Source organism: Sander vitreus, chromosome 15, assembly GCF_031162955.1.
Source record: "Sander vitreus isolate 19-12246 chromosome 15, sanVit1, whole genome shotgun sequence".
Classification (NCBI taxonomy): domain Eukaryota; kingdom Metazoa; phylum Chordata; class Actinopteri; order Perciformes; family Percidae; genus Sander; species Sander vitreus.
In genome coordinates, this window is record NC_135869.1 from 1,548,829 (window position 1) to 1,567,574 (window position 18,746).

Below are 18,746 nucleotides of genomic sequence, written 5' to 3' on the forward strand. Positions count from 1 at the left end.
TACCCACTGCTCGTTATCCACACAGCCTGCAGACACACACAGTCACCAGATTAATAAATCCGCCAGGCTTCATTTAAAAAAGATAGATAGATAGATAGATAGATAGATACTGTATCGATCCCCAAGGGGAAATTCAAGGTCCCAGAAGCTTAAAGGGGTGATAGAATGGTTATATATTGTATTTCACGCTGTTCCTTAAGGTATCCTAATAGGGTATGTAACATTGGTTGGGCTGAAAATGTCCCTTTTGCTGTTTTTTTGGCCCTAATGCTACCCTGTTAAATGGGACTGGATTGAAACGAGAGCTTTTCTGCCTTATACTGTATGGTCTGCTCATGAATATTTAGATGAGCTGGTTGAGCTTAGCACACACACACATATACACACACACACACACACACACAAACACACGTTCCCTTCGGTGCCCATGTCCCTGCCGCCACCACACACGCACACACACACACACACACACACACACACATTCCCCTCTGTGCCCATGTCCCCCCCAGCGTGCAGCGGGGTCTGACAGTCCAGGCAGAAAGCCAGCGATCCGGGCAGGCGTCAGGTGCTTGTGGAGCTCTGGCAGCAATTTTAGTTGATGTGTTGTTTTTGAATGTTCTAGGTTTTAGATTTGAACAGTGCATAATGGAAATAATGCATACGTACGTGAGATCTTTGATAAAGATTGCGGATCTTATGTGAACGCAGATGACAAACCTTTTGGATATGGCAGTGCTGCTTTAATCACCACGCAGACCCATCTCGCCTTCAGGAACAATAGAGCTTGTGGAAGGCAAAAGGCTGATGCTTTTGGCACAATATTATCCATCTATCTACTGCTCGCCGGAGATATCCGGTCCAGGACCAAATAACTTGCAAATGAAACACCGGCCAAAGGTGAGACTGTCCTAACTGCGAGAAAGTGGTGAGGATAAACGCTAAAGCAGTCGCTTGTGACTTTTGTGATGCCTCCGTTCACATAAATTGTGGAAATATTACATCTAAAATCTACGAACAGGCTGTAAGGACTAATTCTGTCATTCCGTTAGTTTGTTACAGATGTTGTATGAATGAAATGTGTAACGCAAACGTCACTGATTGTCCGGAGGAGTTTGAGACAATACATTGTTCTGGTGACAGTTTGGTTGATGCAAGGAATGACTATGAGGCTGTTTTCAGTCGGAAAGGGCTTCATTTTATTCATACTAATGCAAGGAGTTTGCTGCCTAAGCTTGAGGAGCTCAGTCAACTTGCAAGTACCTCTAAGGCTACTGTGATTGCGGTGTCGGAAACCTGGCTTGATGGACAGGGTTACTTCATCTACCGGCACGATCGGAGCAAAAACAGAGGAGGAGTTTGCCTATTTATAAGGAATGATTTGACATATAACCCGCGGGCCGATCTCCAGGTGGAGGGTTTGGAGACTGCATGGATTGAACTGCTGCTTCCTAAAACTAAGCCCATTATGTTACAGACCCCCTAAGCAAACAGATTTTCATGAGCTCTTTGAAATGGTTTGTTATATATGTATGGAGAACGAATGTATTATTATGGGTGATTTTAATACAAATGGGTAGCACTTTATAATAACTATCCATAATTCATCATTTGTTAAGCATTAGTTACTTATTAGTTAATGTTTGTTTATTATTACGTATTTATTGTTCATACATAATTTATCATTAGTAAAGCAGTTGTTCACATAGTTATAAATGGTTTGTTCATAGTAAACAAGCCTATTAGTTAATGGTTTGTTAATCATTATTAATTTATTGTTCATACATAATTTATCATTAGTAAAGCAGTTGTTCACATAGTTATGAATTGTTTGTTCATAGTAAACAAGCCTATTAGTTAATGGTTTGTTAATCATTATTAATTTATTGTTCATACATAATTCATCATCAGTAAAGCATTTGTTCACATAGTTATGGTTTGTTCATAATAAATAACCCTATCTAAAAAAATACGTTTGTAAGTACATGATTTATACTTAACAAATAATGAAACAACCATAATAATAATAATAATAAATTGAATTTATATAGTGCTTTTCACAAACTCAAAGTCGCTTTACAGGTTATAGATAATAGAGACAAACAAAACAAAACAAGATTCAGGCACAAATGAAAAGGGGAGGGGCATGGGGCTAGGGATAGGCAGTGGTGAAGAGATGGGTCTTGAGGCAGGACTGGAAGATGGTGAGGGACGCAGAGGTGCGGATCTCTTGGGGGAGGGAGTTCCAGAGCCTGGGAGCTGCCCTGGAGAATGCTCTGTCCCCAAAACTGCGGAGGTTGGACTTTTGGATGCTGAGGAGACCAGCTGAGGTGGATCTGAGGGACCGTGAGGGTTGGTATGGGGAGAGGTCAGTGAGGTATGAGGGGGCCAGATGGTGGAGGGCTTTGTAGGTGAGGACCAGGATTTTGTAGGTGATCCAGTGGGAGATAGGAAGCCAGTGGAGTTGTTTTAGGGCTGGAGTGATGTGGTGCCAGGATTTGGAGTGGGTGATGAGTCGGGCGGCTGAGTTCTGGACCAGTTGGAGTCGGTTGATGTCGGTGGAGCTGATGCCGAGTAGAAGTGAGTTGCAGTAGTCCAGTCGGGAGGAGATGAAGGCGTGAATGAGTCTTTCAGCAGCGGGGGGTGTGACAGAGGGTCTGATTTTGGCGATGTTGCGGAGGTGAAAGAAGGAGGTTTTAATGACATGACGGATGTGGGGCTCAAGGGAGAGGGTGGAGTCAAAGATCACACCAAGGTTACGGGCCTGGGGAGATAGGGAGACAATGGTGCCGTCGATGGTGAGAGTGGGGTTATTGATTTTGCTGAGTGTGGATTTGGAGTGTATGAGGAGGAATTCTGTTTTATCGCTGTTGAGTTTGAGGAAGTTGTGTTGCATCCAGGTTTTAAGATACAGGGGATAGAGATTTGTAAATTATGTTGATTTTGTCAGCGAAGAAGTGGAGGAATGAGTTGCAGAGATCCGGAGTAGAGGTAGGGAGGGTGTTGGTCCGAGGCTTGATGAGGTTGTTCATTGTGGAGAAGAGGATTCTGGGGTTTTGACAGGGGTTGGTGAGGATGGTGGAGAGGTAGGCAGATTTAGCAGCAATGAGGGTGTCTTTGTAGGCAGTAAGGTGGAATTTGTAGGCTTCATGGTGAACTGTGAGAGATGATTTTATTGTCAGATGTTCAAGTTGGCGGCCAGCTTGTTTCATTTTCCGGAGTGCAGGTGTGTACCAGGGTGAAGAGGTGTTAAAAGTGATGTTTTTTGTTTTGATGGAGGCCAGGGTGTTGAGGGAGGTAGACAGGGTGGAGTTGAGGTGGTTTGTGAGGTCATCCGGTGAGGTGAGGGTTGAACCAGAAGAAAACTACATTGTTAAGAGCCAGAGAATTGAACATCAATAAAGAGATTAGGAAACCAGGATACAGTTTGAGAAGTGTATTAATATACACAGAAACATGGCATACACATATACACAGGTATGAAAAATAACAACTAAAATAATTAATAATTAATTAATAAAGTGCGCACATAAAAGAAACCCTTTTCAATTCTATGAGCTCAATTGTTCTTTGATGACAAGAGTTCAGAGATGTTCAACGTTGGGGCCCATATGAGTTTGGTTTCTGTTTGTCCTACCACCATGAAGAAGGAATCCAGGGCAATCTGTATAAGTTCAGAGTCTCGATCCTGTAGCTCACCACCCAGCCAACTGAACTGGGAATCTCTAAACCCTGGAAGACTCTGGGATCTGAAGAGTCAATGTGATCCAATATCCCTCTCTGGACCGGTCCTCCCGTGCATAGCGCTTTTCAAATCTCCACCTCCTCCACCTGTAGATAAGGCCAAATCAGTTCTCTCAATTACTATTCAGTAATAAAATCAATTGCTTAGGCTACAATGAAAATAAAATGAGGTGATAGTTCAGTTAACCCATATTGAAATATCTAAATCTCTATTCAGTTGTACAACCGTTCTTAAATTTCTTCTCTTAAGTATCAAAAGTATATAAATCTCTTTCAGGTATCAAAAGTACATTTATATTAATAGGTAACCTTTTAAAAAATACATTTCTAATTCAAGTTGTATGGGACCTACCTTAGTAACATTAACACTATTCTTAATATAATTGCATAAATTACATGTAAACATCTCTCAAATTGTATTATTTTCCCATAATTTAAGATACAGTCTTGTAATCTAGAGGCATTAAGACGTGCGTGCAATCCCTCCCTGCACCGGTAACAGTATAAAGAATGCACTAAAAATTAGCCTCTTTAAAGTTACTTCACCATAAACTCCAGTTAAACAATTAAACTCACAACTTGTACTAACATTCATTCAACAAAATACCCACAACTAGCAATAGTGTTGAAAAGCATCATTACTTTCCATAACCAATAGATAGAATCATTAGCCTTTTCACAGGCAATACACAGTACTCCGCTAGCCTTTTGTGGCTAATTACCCTATTAGCATATGAATACAGCACCTTAGCTAACCCGTTAGCTTTGCAATATTAGCACCGTTCTCTTAATACATCCATGATTAGCACCGATTAGCATCGACGCTAGGGAAACTCAAGGCCTAGTGCTAAGGAATGACTCACCATTTTAATGGAATTCACTGCCTTTAACTCCGTGACGACAGTGGATTCAGGAACAGTTCTCTTTCGTTCTATTCACAAGAAGGCATAGCCAGTATTAGATAGTATATAGTATGTAGAATTGATTTAATTCACTAAATGTCATTCTTTGTCTCTTACCGAGTGAATAACGGCCGCCTACATTCCGATGTAGCGCCAAAAGTGACGTGAGGAGACGTAAATCTAGCGACCTAACGTAGCCTAGTTGATAGCTGATTGGTCAGCTCACGGACCCAAGTTCACCCATTGGCTTATTTACAAGCCCATCAAAGGTAAGTGAAAGTTAAATCATTTTCCACTATTTTCTCCCATAGCGTTTACCAACTACTTTTGACCACATTTTAATAACTTGGAAAACAAAAGGAATGTCTCAAAATAAAATAAAATAATATATGGGTGCCATTATTGTTAACTTTAAACAAGCTTTTAGCAAGTCCTCGCTTTAGATGGGCTCATGCCATGTAGTCAACTAATCAGTAGTAACTCATGAGTTAATCATGAATTGATGTTTTGGTAAGTGCTTGTTAAAGATGCATTAACACACTAACTATCCGTAGGCATATTTCTGAAGGCATGTCCAAATAGAACAATACATGTGTGTGTCCAGATTCTGTTAGCCTTTGCAACTCATTTATAAATGCTTTGTAAAGCATAGAAAGTGCTCACTTTAGATAACACACAATATACTTAACTAACCAGTAATAACTCATGAGTTAATCATGGATTACATTATTGGTAATTATTTGTAACAGATGTGTTAACACCCCAGCTATTAGTTTAGGCCTTTTTCTAAATCATAACATTTTATTTAAGACATGAACAAATGTAGGTGTAGATAGTCTGTTAATCATTAACTTCCTACTTTTAACCAACCTTATGCATTCCTGAGTACCTAGTTAATAATGGTAAAATTACTTCATTTGCAAATGGTTAATGCATCATTTTGGAATTATTAAAAAAAAACTGATAAAAGTTTTACATGACCTTACTTACTATAGACCAACCATTTACTAACTGTATTTACAAATGCTTTACTGATTAGAATGAATGTAGGAACTATGATTTACAAATGATAAACAAAGAAATTGCTAATAGTTTGTAGATAAAGGGAAAATTATTTAATTTACCAATGGTTTTTGCAATACTAAGAAAGTGTCAAACCTCTATTTATAAACATGATTATTGAGAGCTTTATTTACTATGAACAAACCATTTATGAGTGTGTATACAAATGCTTTATTTATGAGAATTAACATAGGAGCAATGCTTTACAAATGATGAACAAAGCATTTAGTAATAGTTTGCAACTGGTTTATAATGGGAAAATGATTTCATTTATAAATGGTTGTTTCATTATTTATTATTAAGTATAAATCATGTACTTACAAACATATTTTTTAAGATAGGCTTATTTATTATGAACAACCCATTCATAACTGTGTGAACAAATGCTTTACTGATGATGAATTATGTATGAACAATAAATTAATAATAATGAACAAACCATTAACTAATAGGTAACTAATGCTTAACAAATGATGAATTATGGATAGTTATTATAAAGTGCTACCAAATAAAATACTTAGTCATTTCTTACCCACTTGTTCCCTTTTTCTTTCAGGTTTATTTCAGAATCCACCTGTCAGGTAAGTATCTACTTTATTTACATTTTCCTATTTTATCTTTGAAATGCAAATGTTGTTCCCTATAATTAGTCAGACACTCATTAAGTTGTTTTTCCTATTTTGTCCTTTTATAGTTTTATAAATCCTGTGTTTTATAGAGCATCTAAGTCAACAGGCGGTTCCTTTTACTTTTCCCCCTTTTAAACTCAAGTGAAATACCAAACAATATATATATTCATCACCTTCGGCGTCAATAACGAGGGTGGAGGTGGAACCTCCCATGATGCCGCTGGCTCAGGAGGAAGTGCCCTGAAGGAGGAGGAGGCAGATGGAGAGTCAGCATCTACTGGAGGAATCAACTATTCTAAAAAGTGATTCACTTGTTTAAATCACTTATTTAACTGCATAGTGGATGGACCTGGGAGAATGTGCTGAAAATAATCCAGCATTATGTTATTCCAATATGGTTATGGTATCACATGTATTAGTCCTGTTAGTGGAACATAAAATCAGGTTTTACTTTCTAAGTTTGGAGACAGTAGTTTTGGTTTTGCTTCGGCCAAACTTCGGCTAAATTTTTCAGTTTCCCCAGAGATAGAAACCAGAATTTAAGTCTTTCATTTCTATGGAGGTTTTTAAAAAAGATGTGTGGTCTCCTCCTTTCTCCTGTGAAGTTTCTGAATGTTAATTTGCTTTTTTGTTTAGAAGAACAACTTACAGAACATAGTAGTAGTAGTAGTGTGGGACAGACTTCACAGACATTGATTAATAAAAGATGGAGGAAAGGAAATTATCAGACAGACATTTTTATTGACTTGTTTATATGTTATGCTGTCCTTTTATCGTCTTTTTTATTGTCTTCTTCTGTTTTACTATTACAATGGTGTGTACATAATGTGTGTTAATGTGTTTGTGCTTTTGTATCTTCTGTCAAAGCACTTTGTCAACTACTGTTTTTAAAGGTGCTATACAAATAAAGTTATTTTATTGTTTAAAAAAATCCCAAATATTCTCTGATTCCAGGTTCTCAAACTGTGAGGATTTTTCTGTCATATATAATATTAAACTGAATATATTTGAGATGTAATCAGTGTTGACAGAGACTAATTAGCATCTGCGTCCTCCAAAGGAACAGATATTCAGAGCTCCATTAGTGCGTGACATTGCTCAGACTGTTGAACATACATATGTCATGTTCTGCTTCAGCTCCTCCACAGTTTGGTCCTTGAACAAGGACTTTAAATCTGTGTGACCTCCTCAGGAACTCCAGCTTCAGATGTGTGTGTGTGTGTGTGTGTGTGTGTGTGTGTGTGTGTGAGATACAGACACACACACACACACACACACACACACACATCTAGAGACACATGTTCTCTAACTCTATCAAATATCACTACTTGTATTAATATAAAATCAAATCTCAAAGCATGTGTCTCCTTCTGTGTCTGGTTTGTCTTTTATCTGTCTTTGAATGACAAAATAAAACATTATCATCAACACATTAAACAAATTCCAAGGATTGAAAGTGAATGAATACTCTGTGTGTGGTTTGAAGAATGCATGGAGCCAGAGGGAATTCCTCTCTCTGTACCTCAATGCAGATGCTTCCTGCTGATAGCGAAGTTAGACTTTAGGTAAGCTGCGCCTGCAGTACAGCTGCTGGCTGAATGAGAAACTGCAGAGCGGCATGAGGACATTTAAACAAACAGCAGCAGGACAGGGGGCTGTTGGACTCACGTGACTGCAGACAGGACACTCTGTGGAAGAAGAATTGAATTGAATAATCCTGCCAGCTGTCTGAGATCTCCATGCGTCCTCTTTCATTTAAGCCCCGATGTGCAGAGACACCACCGCTCTCCTCTCACCATCACTGTCAAGCCGCTGGGAATAAAACACACTTCCTGTCAGAAAATTCTAAATAAAACTACTATTCACCAACACAGGTTGCAACATGTTTTAGTACTACAACCTAACATACACAGCCAGCAGGTACACAGAGCCAGAGTAATACATTTCTTTCCACCAAATCCACTCGTCTGTGCAAACATACTTGTCAATAAAAATAATTCAGATATATATTTAACATCTGTAATGTGAAAACTCAGGATTGTGAAGGCTCTTTTCAGGACTTTCAGTAGAGGTCATGACATGTAAGTAAAGCAAATTGGGTCATTGTTAGACTTTACAATCCTGAGTTAGGGGGGTGCAGTCTTATTTTGGCATTGGCAGATACGTTAAACATGAATCTGATTTGTTTTTATTGACAGGTATCTTTACACAGACGAGTGGATTTGCTGAAATAAAAAAGTATTGCTCGTCTTCACGTCGGGTGCAGTCCTATTTCAGCAGGCAGTCGTTTTTAATATACATAGAATAAAACTTCTACTCTTTTGATGGTCAAAAAACACAAACAATCACCAAACTGGAACAACTAGTTATTAGGGCTCGGGGAAAACATCGATACGGCAAAGTATCGCGATATTTTCTGTGGCGATACTATATTGATATGTAGACGCCGAATATTGATCTATTATATACGTGTTGGTCAGTTTGTCTGCTTGACAATCCCATTTTGCAGCAATAAAATTGAAGAAACAGAGAAATGTATCTTTTTTATATGAAACAGATGTTGACAAAGTTTCCTTTTGGGGCCATCATTTGAAATTGGGATACATTTGCAGTTGGAAAAAAGGTAATAAATTGTAATATATCAGAGAACATTGCAATATGTTTAAAACCACAATAACATCGTGTCGTAACATAAGTCGTATTGTGAGGCGATTCCCACCCCTACTAGTTAATACATAGAACATTAATCAGCAACTATTTAGCTTATGTATTTTAATCACTTAGCTTAAAGCAGGTTTATGACCATATTTGTTAGTGTTTAACATGTTTTATTGTAATTTTCTACCACCATAAGAAACAAACGATCAGCAGAACCATCAATGAGGTAAATTTGTGATTCTTTGCACATTTAGTCCAAACTTATTAATTTAATTCCACTTGAATTCATGTCATGGAAATGTATCTGTACCAAACTCTTGCATAGTAAACTGGGTTTGGACGGCCCTGTCCATGGTGAGCATTTATAAACCTTACTCACCTTTTATGTTGAGTTTTTGTGTTGCTCTTTTATTTTGAAGGTAACTTCCCTGTTTCCGGTCCAGCCAGGGTGGCTAACTGTGGCTAGCTTTGTGCAGCGCTCCTTCAGCTCGCCGCTGTGAACAATGTTCTTTTTCTCCAGAGACATTTCCAGGACAGGACACCGGGCAGCAGCCTTGACGTATCGACCGCTTGTCCGGTCAAGATGAATCTTCTTCTCCCATTACGGTCCTGAATGATTCAAGCTAAACACATGTCTGTTTAGTTCCATCTCCCCCCACCAAACTCCATTATAAATTTATCAGTATAATGTTGCTAGACTTACAGGCATGTGTAAACATTGTTAAACATTACAAAAAGGAAGAAGAATTATGACCAAGAAAGAAAATCCAGGCACTCAAGGTTGGTTACAAAAAGTGATAAAAAGGCCTTTATATATATATAGGGCAAGACATTAAAAATACACCAACGCGTGGCGGCTTGCGCCTTCCTCAGGGTGTAGTGACACAAAGGGAACATCAGCGTGATTATAGCTTGCAGGTGTGTATAGGTGAGAGCATGATATGCTCACCCTGGCCTCCAGGGGCATAACACCACAAAACCAATACACAACACATGGTACAAAATGCAGCACTTAGGCCCCCATCTTCAATCAAGGAAAATGCAGAGTACAGCCAGCAAAACATGGCAACATATACTTCAGTGTTTTTAGAAACATAGAAAGAGGATGGATGAATTACAATAAAAATGTTGTTTTTATGAATCGTTGCTGCTTTCTGATTAATTCAGCATAGCTTTATTTAAAGAGCACTTTTCACAGATAGAATCATAATGTGCTTTACATAAAAACATACAAGATAATACATATTAAAAACTAAGTAACACAAAAAAAAAGTGAAGTACAAGTAAAAAGTAATTCATGAAGAGCAGACAGTTTAAACAGAATTTAACTGCTGTACTTCCCCAGATGTCTTTATAATCTTTATTTTGTTTGTCAAAGAGGACACTATGCTGCGAGATCTAATGGATCGATACCCACATTGTTGTGTGACAGTATGAACAGAGATTGACGTCTGAGAGAATCTATTGATTACATTAAACAAAAGTAATTTTATCGGTTGGCTTGTTTTTAATCGGCATCCGAAATCTGCAGAAACCTAAACAGTTGTGGAAGACAAGGGTTTTGGATTCGGTGTGAAAAAGAGCATGGAGATAGATGGGCTTGAATGTTTAAATTGACATGTGATTTATTGGCCTATAGTGTGTGTGATGGTGGACAGACTGAACTTTGATTTCAGCAGCTAAACTTCAGTCAGTATTTCTGTCCACAGGAGAGACTCTCAGTCCTGCAGAGGACACAGAGACACTGAGGAACCAGGTGACCAGAGCACGAACCCAGGATAAAGCGGTTGAGTGAATGTAGTGTTGAAGGTGTGGAGGTGGATCAGTGAGTCAGAGGAGACTGTGTAGAAGGACAGAGTGCCAGCAGGACAGTCCACATACACTGCTACTCTGTTCGAGACAGAGGAGGAAGTGAGGTCTGTTCTTTTGTTATTGTGCCAGACAGAGTATCCATCAACAGAGCATCTTAGACTCCAGGAATGATCATTCCATCCAAACCCACAGTCATCACTGTCTCCTCTCCTTCTGATTCCTCTGTAACTCACTGATATATAAACCTCTCCTCTCCTCTCGACCTCCCAGTAACAGCGACCAGTCAGACCATTTCTACACAGCAGCTGAGACCAGAAGTCAAATCTGTCTGGATGATCAGGATATGACTGATCCTCTCTAACATTTGTCACCTTCCTGTTGTTGTCAGACAGTTTGAGATATCTGTTTACTGTGTTTGTGTCCAGTTCCAGTTCAGAGACATCTGATGGAGAGAACAAGACACAATACAGCTGCAGGTTATCATCTGTTGATTTATTAACAACTTTGCTGACAATTTACTGAAAGAAAATCATTTAAACTTTCATATTCAGCTGAATGATGTTTAACAAACTTTAACTTCAACAATCCAGTTATAACAATTCATTCAGTTTATAAATACATCTGTTGGTGATTTACAGATTTAGAGCTATGTAGACTGAAAACACACAATCACAACAAACAATGTTTTATTATTAAGATTCTGTCTCTCAGCCTGTTTTCCATTTCCACCTGATCACCTGCAGCTGGCTCTAAAACCATGTGTACGCTGGTCTGAAGTCAGTGTGTGACACTTTCTGTTTATAGAAATACGAGTTTATGTGTGAAAGTATTTGTGGTATTTGTGCGTATGTGTCGTACATCTGGTCCCAGGTCTCCATTCAGGGAGGAACTGGAAGGTAAATCCACCTCAACTCTCTTTATTCTACATCTTTATGATATCAACTATGTCATGTTGTGATTATGGCTTGTAGGTTTTTAAACACTAATTTATTAAAAACACCCAGAGAAGAAAACTCATCAACTTATATGTCAGAATTTTGAGTTTACAAGCAGCACTTGAAGGCAACAACGCTCTTCTCTAATATCCGTGACAGTCAAAAGAAGCAAAGTTAGCTTTCTGTTGGTTAGACTGTAAATACAATATATTTATTAGTTCTGTTGGATCACTTTGTTCAGTTTGTTGTGTTTGTGGATTTTAAATTGATTGATTGATTCTGCTTCTCTTCATAGAAAGCTTACGTATATTTAGGGAGTGAGGAGTTGCAGCGTCCGTCTAGACCGGCGGGGGTGGCGTGTAGCCACAGTCATGGTGCGCGGCCTCCCTATCTCTGCTTCTCTGCAGCTCTTAGTTATGCTGTTATAGTTTTAGATTGCTGGGGGACTTCCTTTGACACACTAAGCTTCTCTCTCCTCTTTCTTTCCATCTGTGTGTATCCATGTCCCAGAAATGCTTGTTACTAAGCTAGCTCTGGGGAGCTTATTCTGGGGAGTCCTTATGCTTTTTTTACCCAGCATGTTTCCTTGGATTAGGATGGCATCTAAATCATGGTTGCAGCTGTTGCCATGGTCCTGCTCCACGCCCTGCTGTGCAATGTTACACCCTGCTACGCTCTGCAATGCCCTGCTACGTCCTGCAATGTCATGCCACGCCCTGAGGTGCCCTGCAGTGCCCTGCAAACACCATGAACTACTACAACTACTATTTCTAGTCATTATCTTTATTGTGACTATCATTGCCCTGTTCATCACACCCCCAACCGGCACCGTCAGACACCGCCTACCAAGAGCCTGGGTCTGTCCGAGGTTTCTTCCTAAAAAGGGAGTTTTTCCTTGCCACTGTCGCATTTACGCATTTATGCATGCTCTTGGGGGAATCACTGGAATTGTTAGGTCTTTGTAAATTTATAGTGTGTGGTCTAGACCTACTCTATCTGTAAAGTGTCCTGAGATAACTCCTGTTATGATGTGATACTATAAATAAATTGAATTGAATTGATTGAATTCTAACATCTTTCCAGCCACACTGACAGAAAACAGATCCTGACTTAAACTCTGGAGATATTCATCATCGTACTGTAAGAAAATGTAAAAATCTAGTGTAACATGCAGCTGAGTTCTCATGAATCATACTTTAAACACACTCACACTTCCTCAAACCAGGTCTCAACCACTGCAGTCCACCATTGTCCGTCCTGCAGGAAGAAACAAAGTCAGAATCAACTTCATACACCTTCACTCAGATCCTCCATTAAACATGAACCAGAGTTCATCAGTTAGTGACAGAAACAGTGGGAGAGCTGCTGTTGTCTGTCCGGTTTGCATTTCAACATCCACCTATATCTCACTGTGGGAGTGAACATGAGGCTCCTGTATGTGCATCCAGTTCCACAATAATATATCTCTGTCTTTGTGCAAACACAGTTTTAGTCATTAGTCTTTGTACACAAGTACTTTTAAATTTTTTTTTAAATATTTTATTTTCAGTTTTATATATGTAATGCATACAAACATGTCAGTACACCAACAGTATAGCGACATAACAAAGGGCAAAATGTGGAGGATAGACCCCCCTACCTTATAAATCCCCATCAAAAAAAAAAAGAAAAACAAAAGGAGGTCAGTGTGTAAGGTCAATACAATACAAACGACTACATTAACTACTTGGAGTAAGAGATGTACCGATATGGTCTAAATATGGCTGCCAAATTTTCAAAAAGGTGTCATATCGTTTCCTGAGACAATAAGTGATTTTTTCCAGTCCATCTGTCAATAAGAAGAGGGGAGCCAGATTTTGATGACACTGCAATACACTTTTTAGCCACACATAGAGCAATTTCAATGAATTTAAGTTGTGCATTGTTTAGAGAACGGCGAATACCTGTAAAGTTCCCCAATAGACAAAGTTCAGGGTCCACAGGAACATCAACTCCTGTGATCCTGGTTAAAGTGGAGCTGATATCATGCCAAAAAGGCCTAACTTTCATACACAGCCAGGTACAGTGCAAAAAGGACCCAACTTCAGTATCACATCTGAAGCACATTTCTGACAGGTTAGATTTGAATGAATGTAATTTTTCTTGGGTAAGGCTTATGCCTTGATCAAAAATTGATGTAGAATACTATAGTTAATCAATCTATACCGGGCATTGATAATAGTTGACAAGTTGTTTTGACATAATTCTGTCCAAAACTGTTCCTCAATGGTAACACCGAGATCTGACTCCCATTTCATTCTAGACTTGTGCACCAACTTGGCCAAACACTTTAAATAAATATGTCCACTCTAGCCTATCAAAGGCTTTGTCAGCGTCTAAAGCCACAGTTATACTCGGTTCCGTTTCAGATTTTGTTGAATGAATAATATTAAAGAGCCTACATAGGTTATTAGCTGAGGAGCGCTTTGAAATAAAGCCACACTGGTCTGGATTTATTAGTTGTGGCAGATACTGGCCAAGTCTGTTAGCCTATTTTTTTGTAAATTACAGTAATTATGGCTGTAGAAAATGATTCAGGGAGTGTTCGAGTCTTAGAGACCAAGTTGATGACATCCATGAGAAGTGGGAGGAGTAAATCCTTAAATTCCCTGTAAAATTCTGGAGGAAACCCATCTTCTCCTGGAGATTTGTTTGCTTGTAGTGAGCCCAGAGCTTTTTCACTTTAATTTTGTGTAAAGGGCAGGTCTTGACTATTTTGGTCTTCCTGTCCTAGTTTGGGCAGTTCAATCATGGACAAAAATTCATCAATGTTACTCTGATTTTCTGGTGGTTTTGACGTGTACAAATGTGTGTAAAAATGCTTGAATGCATCATTAATTTCTGTTGGGTTATATGATACAGAACCTGTTTCAGTTTGGATTGAATTAATCGTCCTAGAGCTTTCTTCTCTTCTCAGTTGCCAAGACAGAATTTTGTGCGCCTTCTCCCCCAATTCATAGTACCTTTGCTTGCTTCTCAGGTATGCAAAGTATTGTATCTAAGCTTTTTATTTACCAATAACTGGTGTACGTCCTTAGATCCTGATTGTTGAAACTCCTTTTCCAATTTCAAAATGTCTGCTTCCAATTCTTCTGTTTCTGCCATGTATTTCTTTTTGATACCTTTGATATAAGAGATTATTTGTCCCATTAAAAAGGCTTTTAGTGTATCCCATAATATAAAACTATTGGGAGAAGAGGCACAGTTTATCTCACAGAACAGCCCAATCTGATCTCTTATAAATTTGCAGAAATCTGGCTTTTGAAGGAGAGTAGGGTTCAGACGCCACCTATACTATTAGTAGTTTTTTCAGGCATATAAATGGATAGGGTCAGAGGTGAGTGATCTGTTAATGTTCTAGATAAGTACTCACATTCTACTGCTATGTGAGTCAGCTGCATTGACAACAGGAAAAGATCAATCTGAGTAAAAGAGTTGTGGCACCCAGAATAGAAAGAATAATCTTGGGTTTGAGGGTGCATTTGTCTCCACACATCAGCTAAGTTTAATTCCTTCATGAATTCTATGGTGATTTTGGCTGCTCTAGATTTGGATACTGATAAAGCTGACTTATCCAGAACAGGATCGAGGCAGAAATTAAAGTCACCTCCTATAAGGATATTTTGCCGTCCTTCTGACACCTTCAAGAATATGTCTTGGACAAACGACTCATCGTTATAATTGGGTGCGTAAAAATTTAAGAGAGTCCAGGGTTCTGAGTAAATCTGACAATTCACTAAAGGCATATAAAGGCAATGTCTATCAATTAAATTTTTTCAAATGTGGTAAGACTCTTTTTCATTTAACAGGTCCATTTAACCCATTCGCATTAAAGCTCACAAATTTCACCACCCTAGCAAAATAATTTTACAGAAATATTGCCCCTTCCATAAGACAAATGTGTCCCTTACAATCAAGTAGTGTAAAGTAAAATACTGACCGCATGAAAAACAGCGAAAGACAATATAACTAGAATATGTTACCACTAGCCTCCCTCCCTCCGTGATGTTGTAGTAACATATAGTAACTATATGATACCGCGATACAAAGCAATTAAAGCAGTGGAAATATGAGCAGTATCAGCACCTCAGGCTGTGTGAACATGGCAGCAGTTCAAAGTGGGCCATTGTAATATAGTGTATATAAAATAAAATGCCCCAGTGCTGCGAGCAGCTATAAGCTGCTTTGAACAAATAGTTGCCTCACCTCGGCGCAACCATGAGTTAAATGAAAAATGTCAGTGTATGGATCTACTTCCCCTCTCGTACATTATTCCTTTCCAGGGATTTCGCCGCCTCCTTCGGGTCCGCGAAGATCTTGGGCTCTCTGCCGTCTCGTGGGGTAAACATAGAGCTTGGCCAGGTATCGCAGTGTGTTTTATTCCTTCGTCGCGCAGGGCCTGTTGCACTTCTCTGAAGGCACGGCGCTGAGCCATGACCTTGCTGGTGTAGTCCGGGAAGATAAGGACCTTGCCTCCCTTGTACTTTATGGACTATTGTCTGCCGAGGCGAAGAATCAACTCCTTATCCTGAAAGTGATGGATGCGCGCCAGGATGGTACGCGGTCTGGCGCCGGCGGCCGGCTTCGGCTGGAGGGAGCGGTGCACCAGGTCGATTTTGACTGGATGCGGAAAATGTGCGCCACCGAGCAGTTTGGGGATTAGTCTGAAGACGAATTCAGTGGGTCTACCTTCCTCCTCACTCTCTTGTATCCACACAATTTTGATGTTGTGCCTCCAAGAGCGGGCCTCCAGGTCAAGCACCTTGGTATGAAGCTGGATGTTGCGTCCTGCCAGCTCAGTGTATTTAGCTTCAAGCGCTAATATGCGGACGTCAAGGTCGCCAGTAGCTTGTTCCTGGTTAGCCATACAGGCTTGCAGATTGGCCTGCGAAGCTGCAAGTGACTGAAACTTAGCCTCAAAGGCATCAAATGTTCATTAATGCAGCGCAGGACTGACTCTGACACCTTCTTTGAGGTATAAAGATGATTTTGTAAGTAGCGGAAAGGAGCACTGACTAAACACGTCTACATCCTTTGCATGCGCACTAGAGCCCCCCCAAGTACTTTTACTTGAGTAAAATGTCTTTAAAGTAACTGTACTTGACTACAATATTCTGATACTCTTTCCACCTCACCCAGTGGAGAGTTACGGTCAGGTAAATGTGGTCCTCTGGGTACTGATGCCATTCATCTGCATGTACAAAGCGACAGACTTTCCCTTTAGTTACCAGCTAACAGTAGCTTTGGTTGACAAGGTGCTAATGAACACTGAACAACAGCTTTTAGGCGACCAAACTGTTTCAATCAACTTTGATGAAGTGAAACCTGACAGGCAGCTCATCCTCCCTACCAGTATACAGAAGGAACTTGAAAAGAAAAAAAATGTGCTCAGGAAGAATGAGGCTGTGATTATGTTCTTTTTGACTAGGAATAATTTAATTCTGGATATCTGTAATATATATCCAGTCAGCTATTAAATGACAAAACAGCTTGCCATAGAGAAAACCCTGTACACATTCTGAGTCTCTCAGACTAGAGGGCTGAGCTTCACAGCTTCTCTTTGACAGGTTACAGCCACTCAACCAAAAAAGGATGAGGTAATAAATAATATATGAACTAAATAAGAGTTCAGAGTGTCATCATTTTACAAACACAAACAGCAGTACACTAACCTGAGAGTTTCCAGTCTGCAGTGTGGACTCTTCAGTCCAGCCGACAGCTGCTTCACTCCTGAATCCTGCAGCTCGTTGTTACTCAGGTCCAGCTCTCTCAGACTAGAGGACTGGGAGCTGAGAACTGAGGACAGAACTCCACAGCTTCTCTCTGACAGGTTACAGCCACTCAGTCTGAAGATGAATCATAAAAACATAAGAAAACAATTTCAAATAGTGTTTGTTTTAATAAGTAAGACATCAGATTTATCCCATAAGAACCCGGACCTATTCCCACTTAAAGGAAAATTATGGGGGGCATAACACAGACTAAATAGACCAGACAGAACACATTTCTGAGATTTTCTTTTAAATAACCCCCTGTAGTGTCAGAGATCTGAAATGTGACATACATACATATATATATACAGTGGGGCAAAAAAGTATTTAGTCAGCCACCAATTGTGCAAGTTCTCCCACTTAAAAAGATGAGAGAGGCCTGTAATTTTCATCATAGGTACACTTCAAGTATGAGAGACAAAATGAGACAAAAAAAATCCAGAAAATCACATTGTAGGATTTTTAATGAATTTATTTGCAAATTATGGTAGAAAATAAGTATTTGGTCAATAACAAAAGTTCATCTCAATACTTTGTTATATACCCTTTGTTGGCAATGACAGAGGTCAAACATTTTCTATAAGTCTTCACAAGGTTTTCACACACTGTTGCTGGTATTTTGGCCCATTCCTCCATGCAGATCTCCTCTAGAGCAGTGATGTTTTGGGGCTGTCGCTGGGCAACACAGACTTTCAACTCCCTCCAAAGATTTTCTATGGGGTTGAGATCTGGAGACTGGCTAGGCCACTCCAGGACCTTGAAATGCTTCTTACGAAGCCACTCCTTCGTTGCCCGGGCGGTGTGTTTGGGTTGTCATGCTGAAAGACCCAGCCACGTTTCATCTTCAATGCCCTTGCTGATGGAAGGAGGTTTTTACTCAAAATCTCACGATACATGGCCCCATTCATTCTTTCCTTTACACGGATCAGTCGTCCTGGTCCCTTTGCAGAAAAACAGCCCCAAAGCATGATGTTTCCACCCCCATGCTTCACAGTAGGTATGGTGTTCTTTGGATGCAACTCAGCATTCTTTCCCCTCCAAACACGACGAGTTGAGTTTTTACCAAAAAGTTCTATTTTGGTTTCATCTGACCATATGACATTCTCCCAATCCTCTTCTGGATCATCCAAATGCTCTCTAGCAAACTCCAGACGGGCCTGGACATGTACTGGCTTAAGCAGGGGGACACGTCTGGCA

The 18,746-nt window shown here is 39.6% G+C and overlaps 2 protein-coding genes across 2 annotated transcripts in view; both read right to left on the reverse strand.

Annotated features, from left to right (window-relative positions):
* Positions 1-1,884: 1,884 nt before the first annotated feature.
* LOC144530683 (uncharacterized) lies at positions 1,885-8,141 on the reverse strand. Its single transcript, XM_078270350.1, has 4 exons — positions 8,003-8,141; positions 6,508-6,574; positions 4,605-4,672; positions 1,885-3,828 (listed from the first exon to the last, which is right to left on the reverse strand). Exon 4 carries the CDS (start codon positions 2,891-2,893, stop codon positions 2,150-2,152), a length of 744 nt encoding a protein of 247 aa, XP_078126476.1. The 5' UTR covers positions 2,894-3,828; positions 4,605-4,672; positions 6,508-6,574; positions 8,003-8,141; the 3' UTR covers positions 1,885-2,149.
* Positions 8,142-10,710: 2,569 nt separating this feature from the next.
* LOC144529551 (uncharacterized) overlaps positions 10,711-18,746 on the reverse strand; it is a 29,955-nt gene continuing 21,919 nt past the window's right edge. The window contains 3 exon segments of the mRNA XM_078268683.1: positions 10,711-11,246; positions 12,950-12,996; positions 17,451-17,624. Of these exon segments, the coding sequence (XP_078124809.1) occupies positions 10,711-11,246; positions 12,950-12,996; positions 17,451-17,624 (757 nt within the window).

Bases quoted from the DNA above. Each gene is read 5' to 3' on its own strand.
- LOC144530683 (XM_078270350.1), bottom strand. From the start codon at position 2,893: ATGCAACACAACTTCCTCAAACTCAACAGCGATAAAACAGAATTCCTC.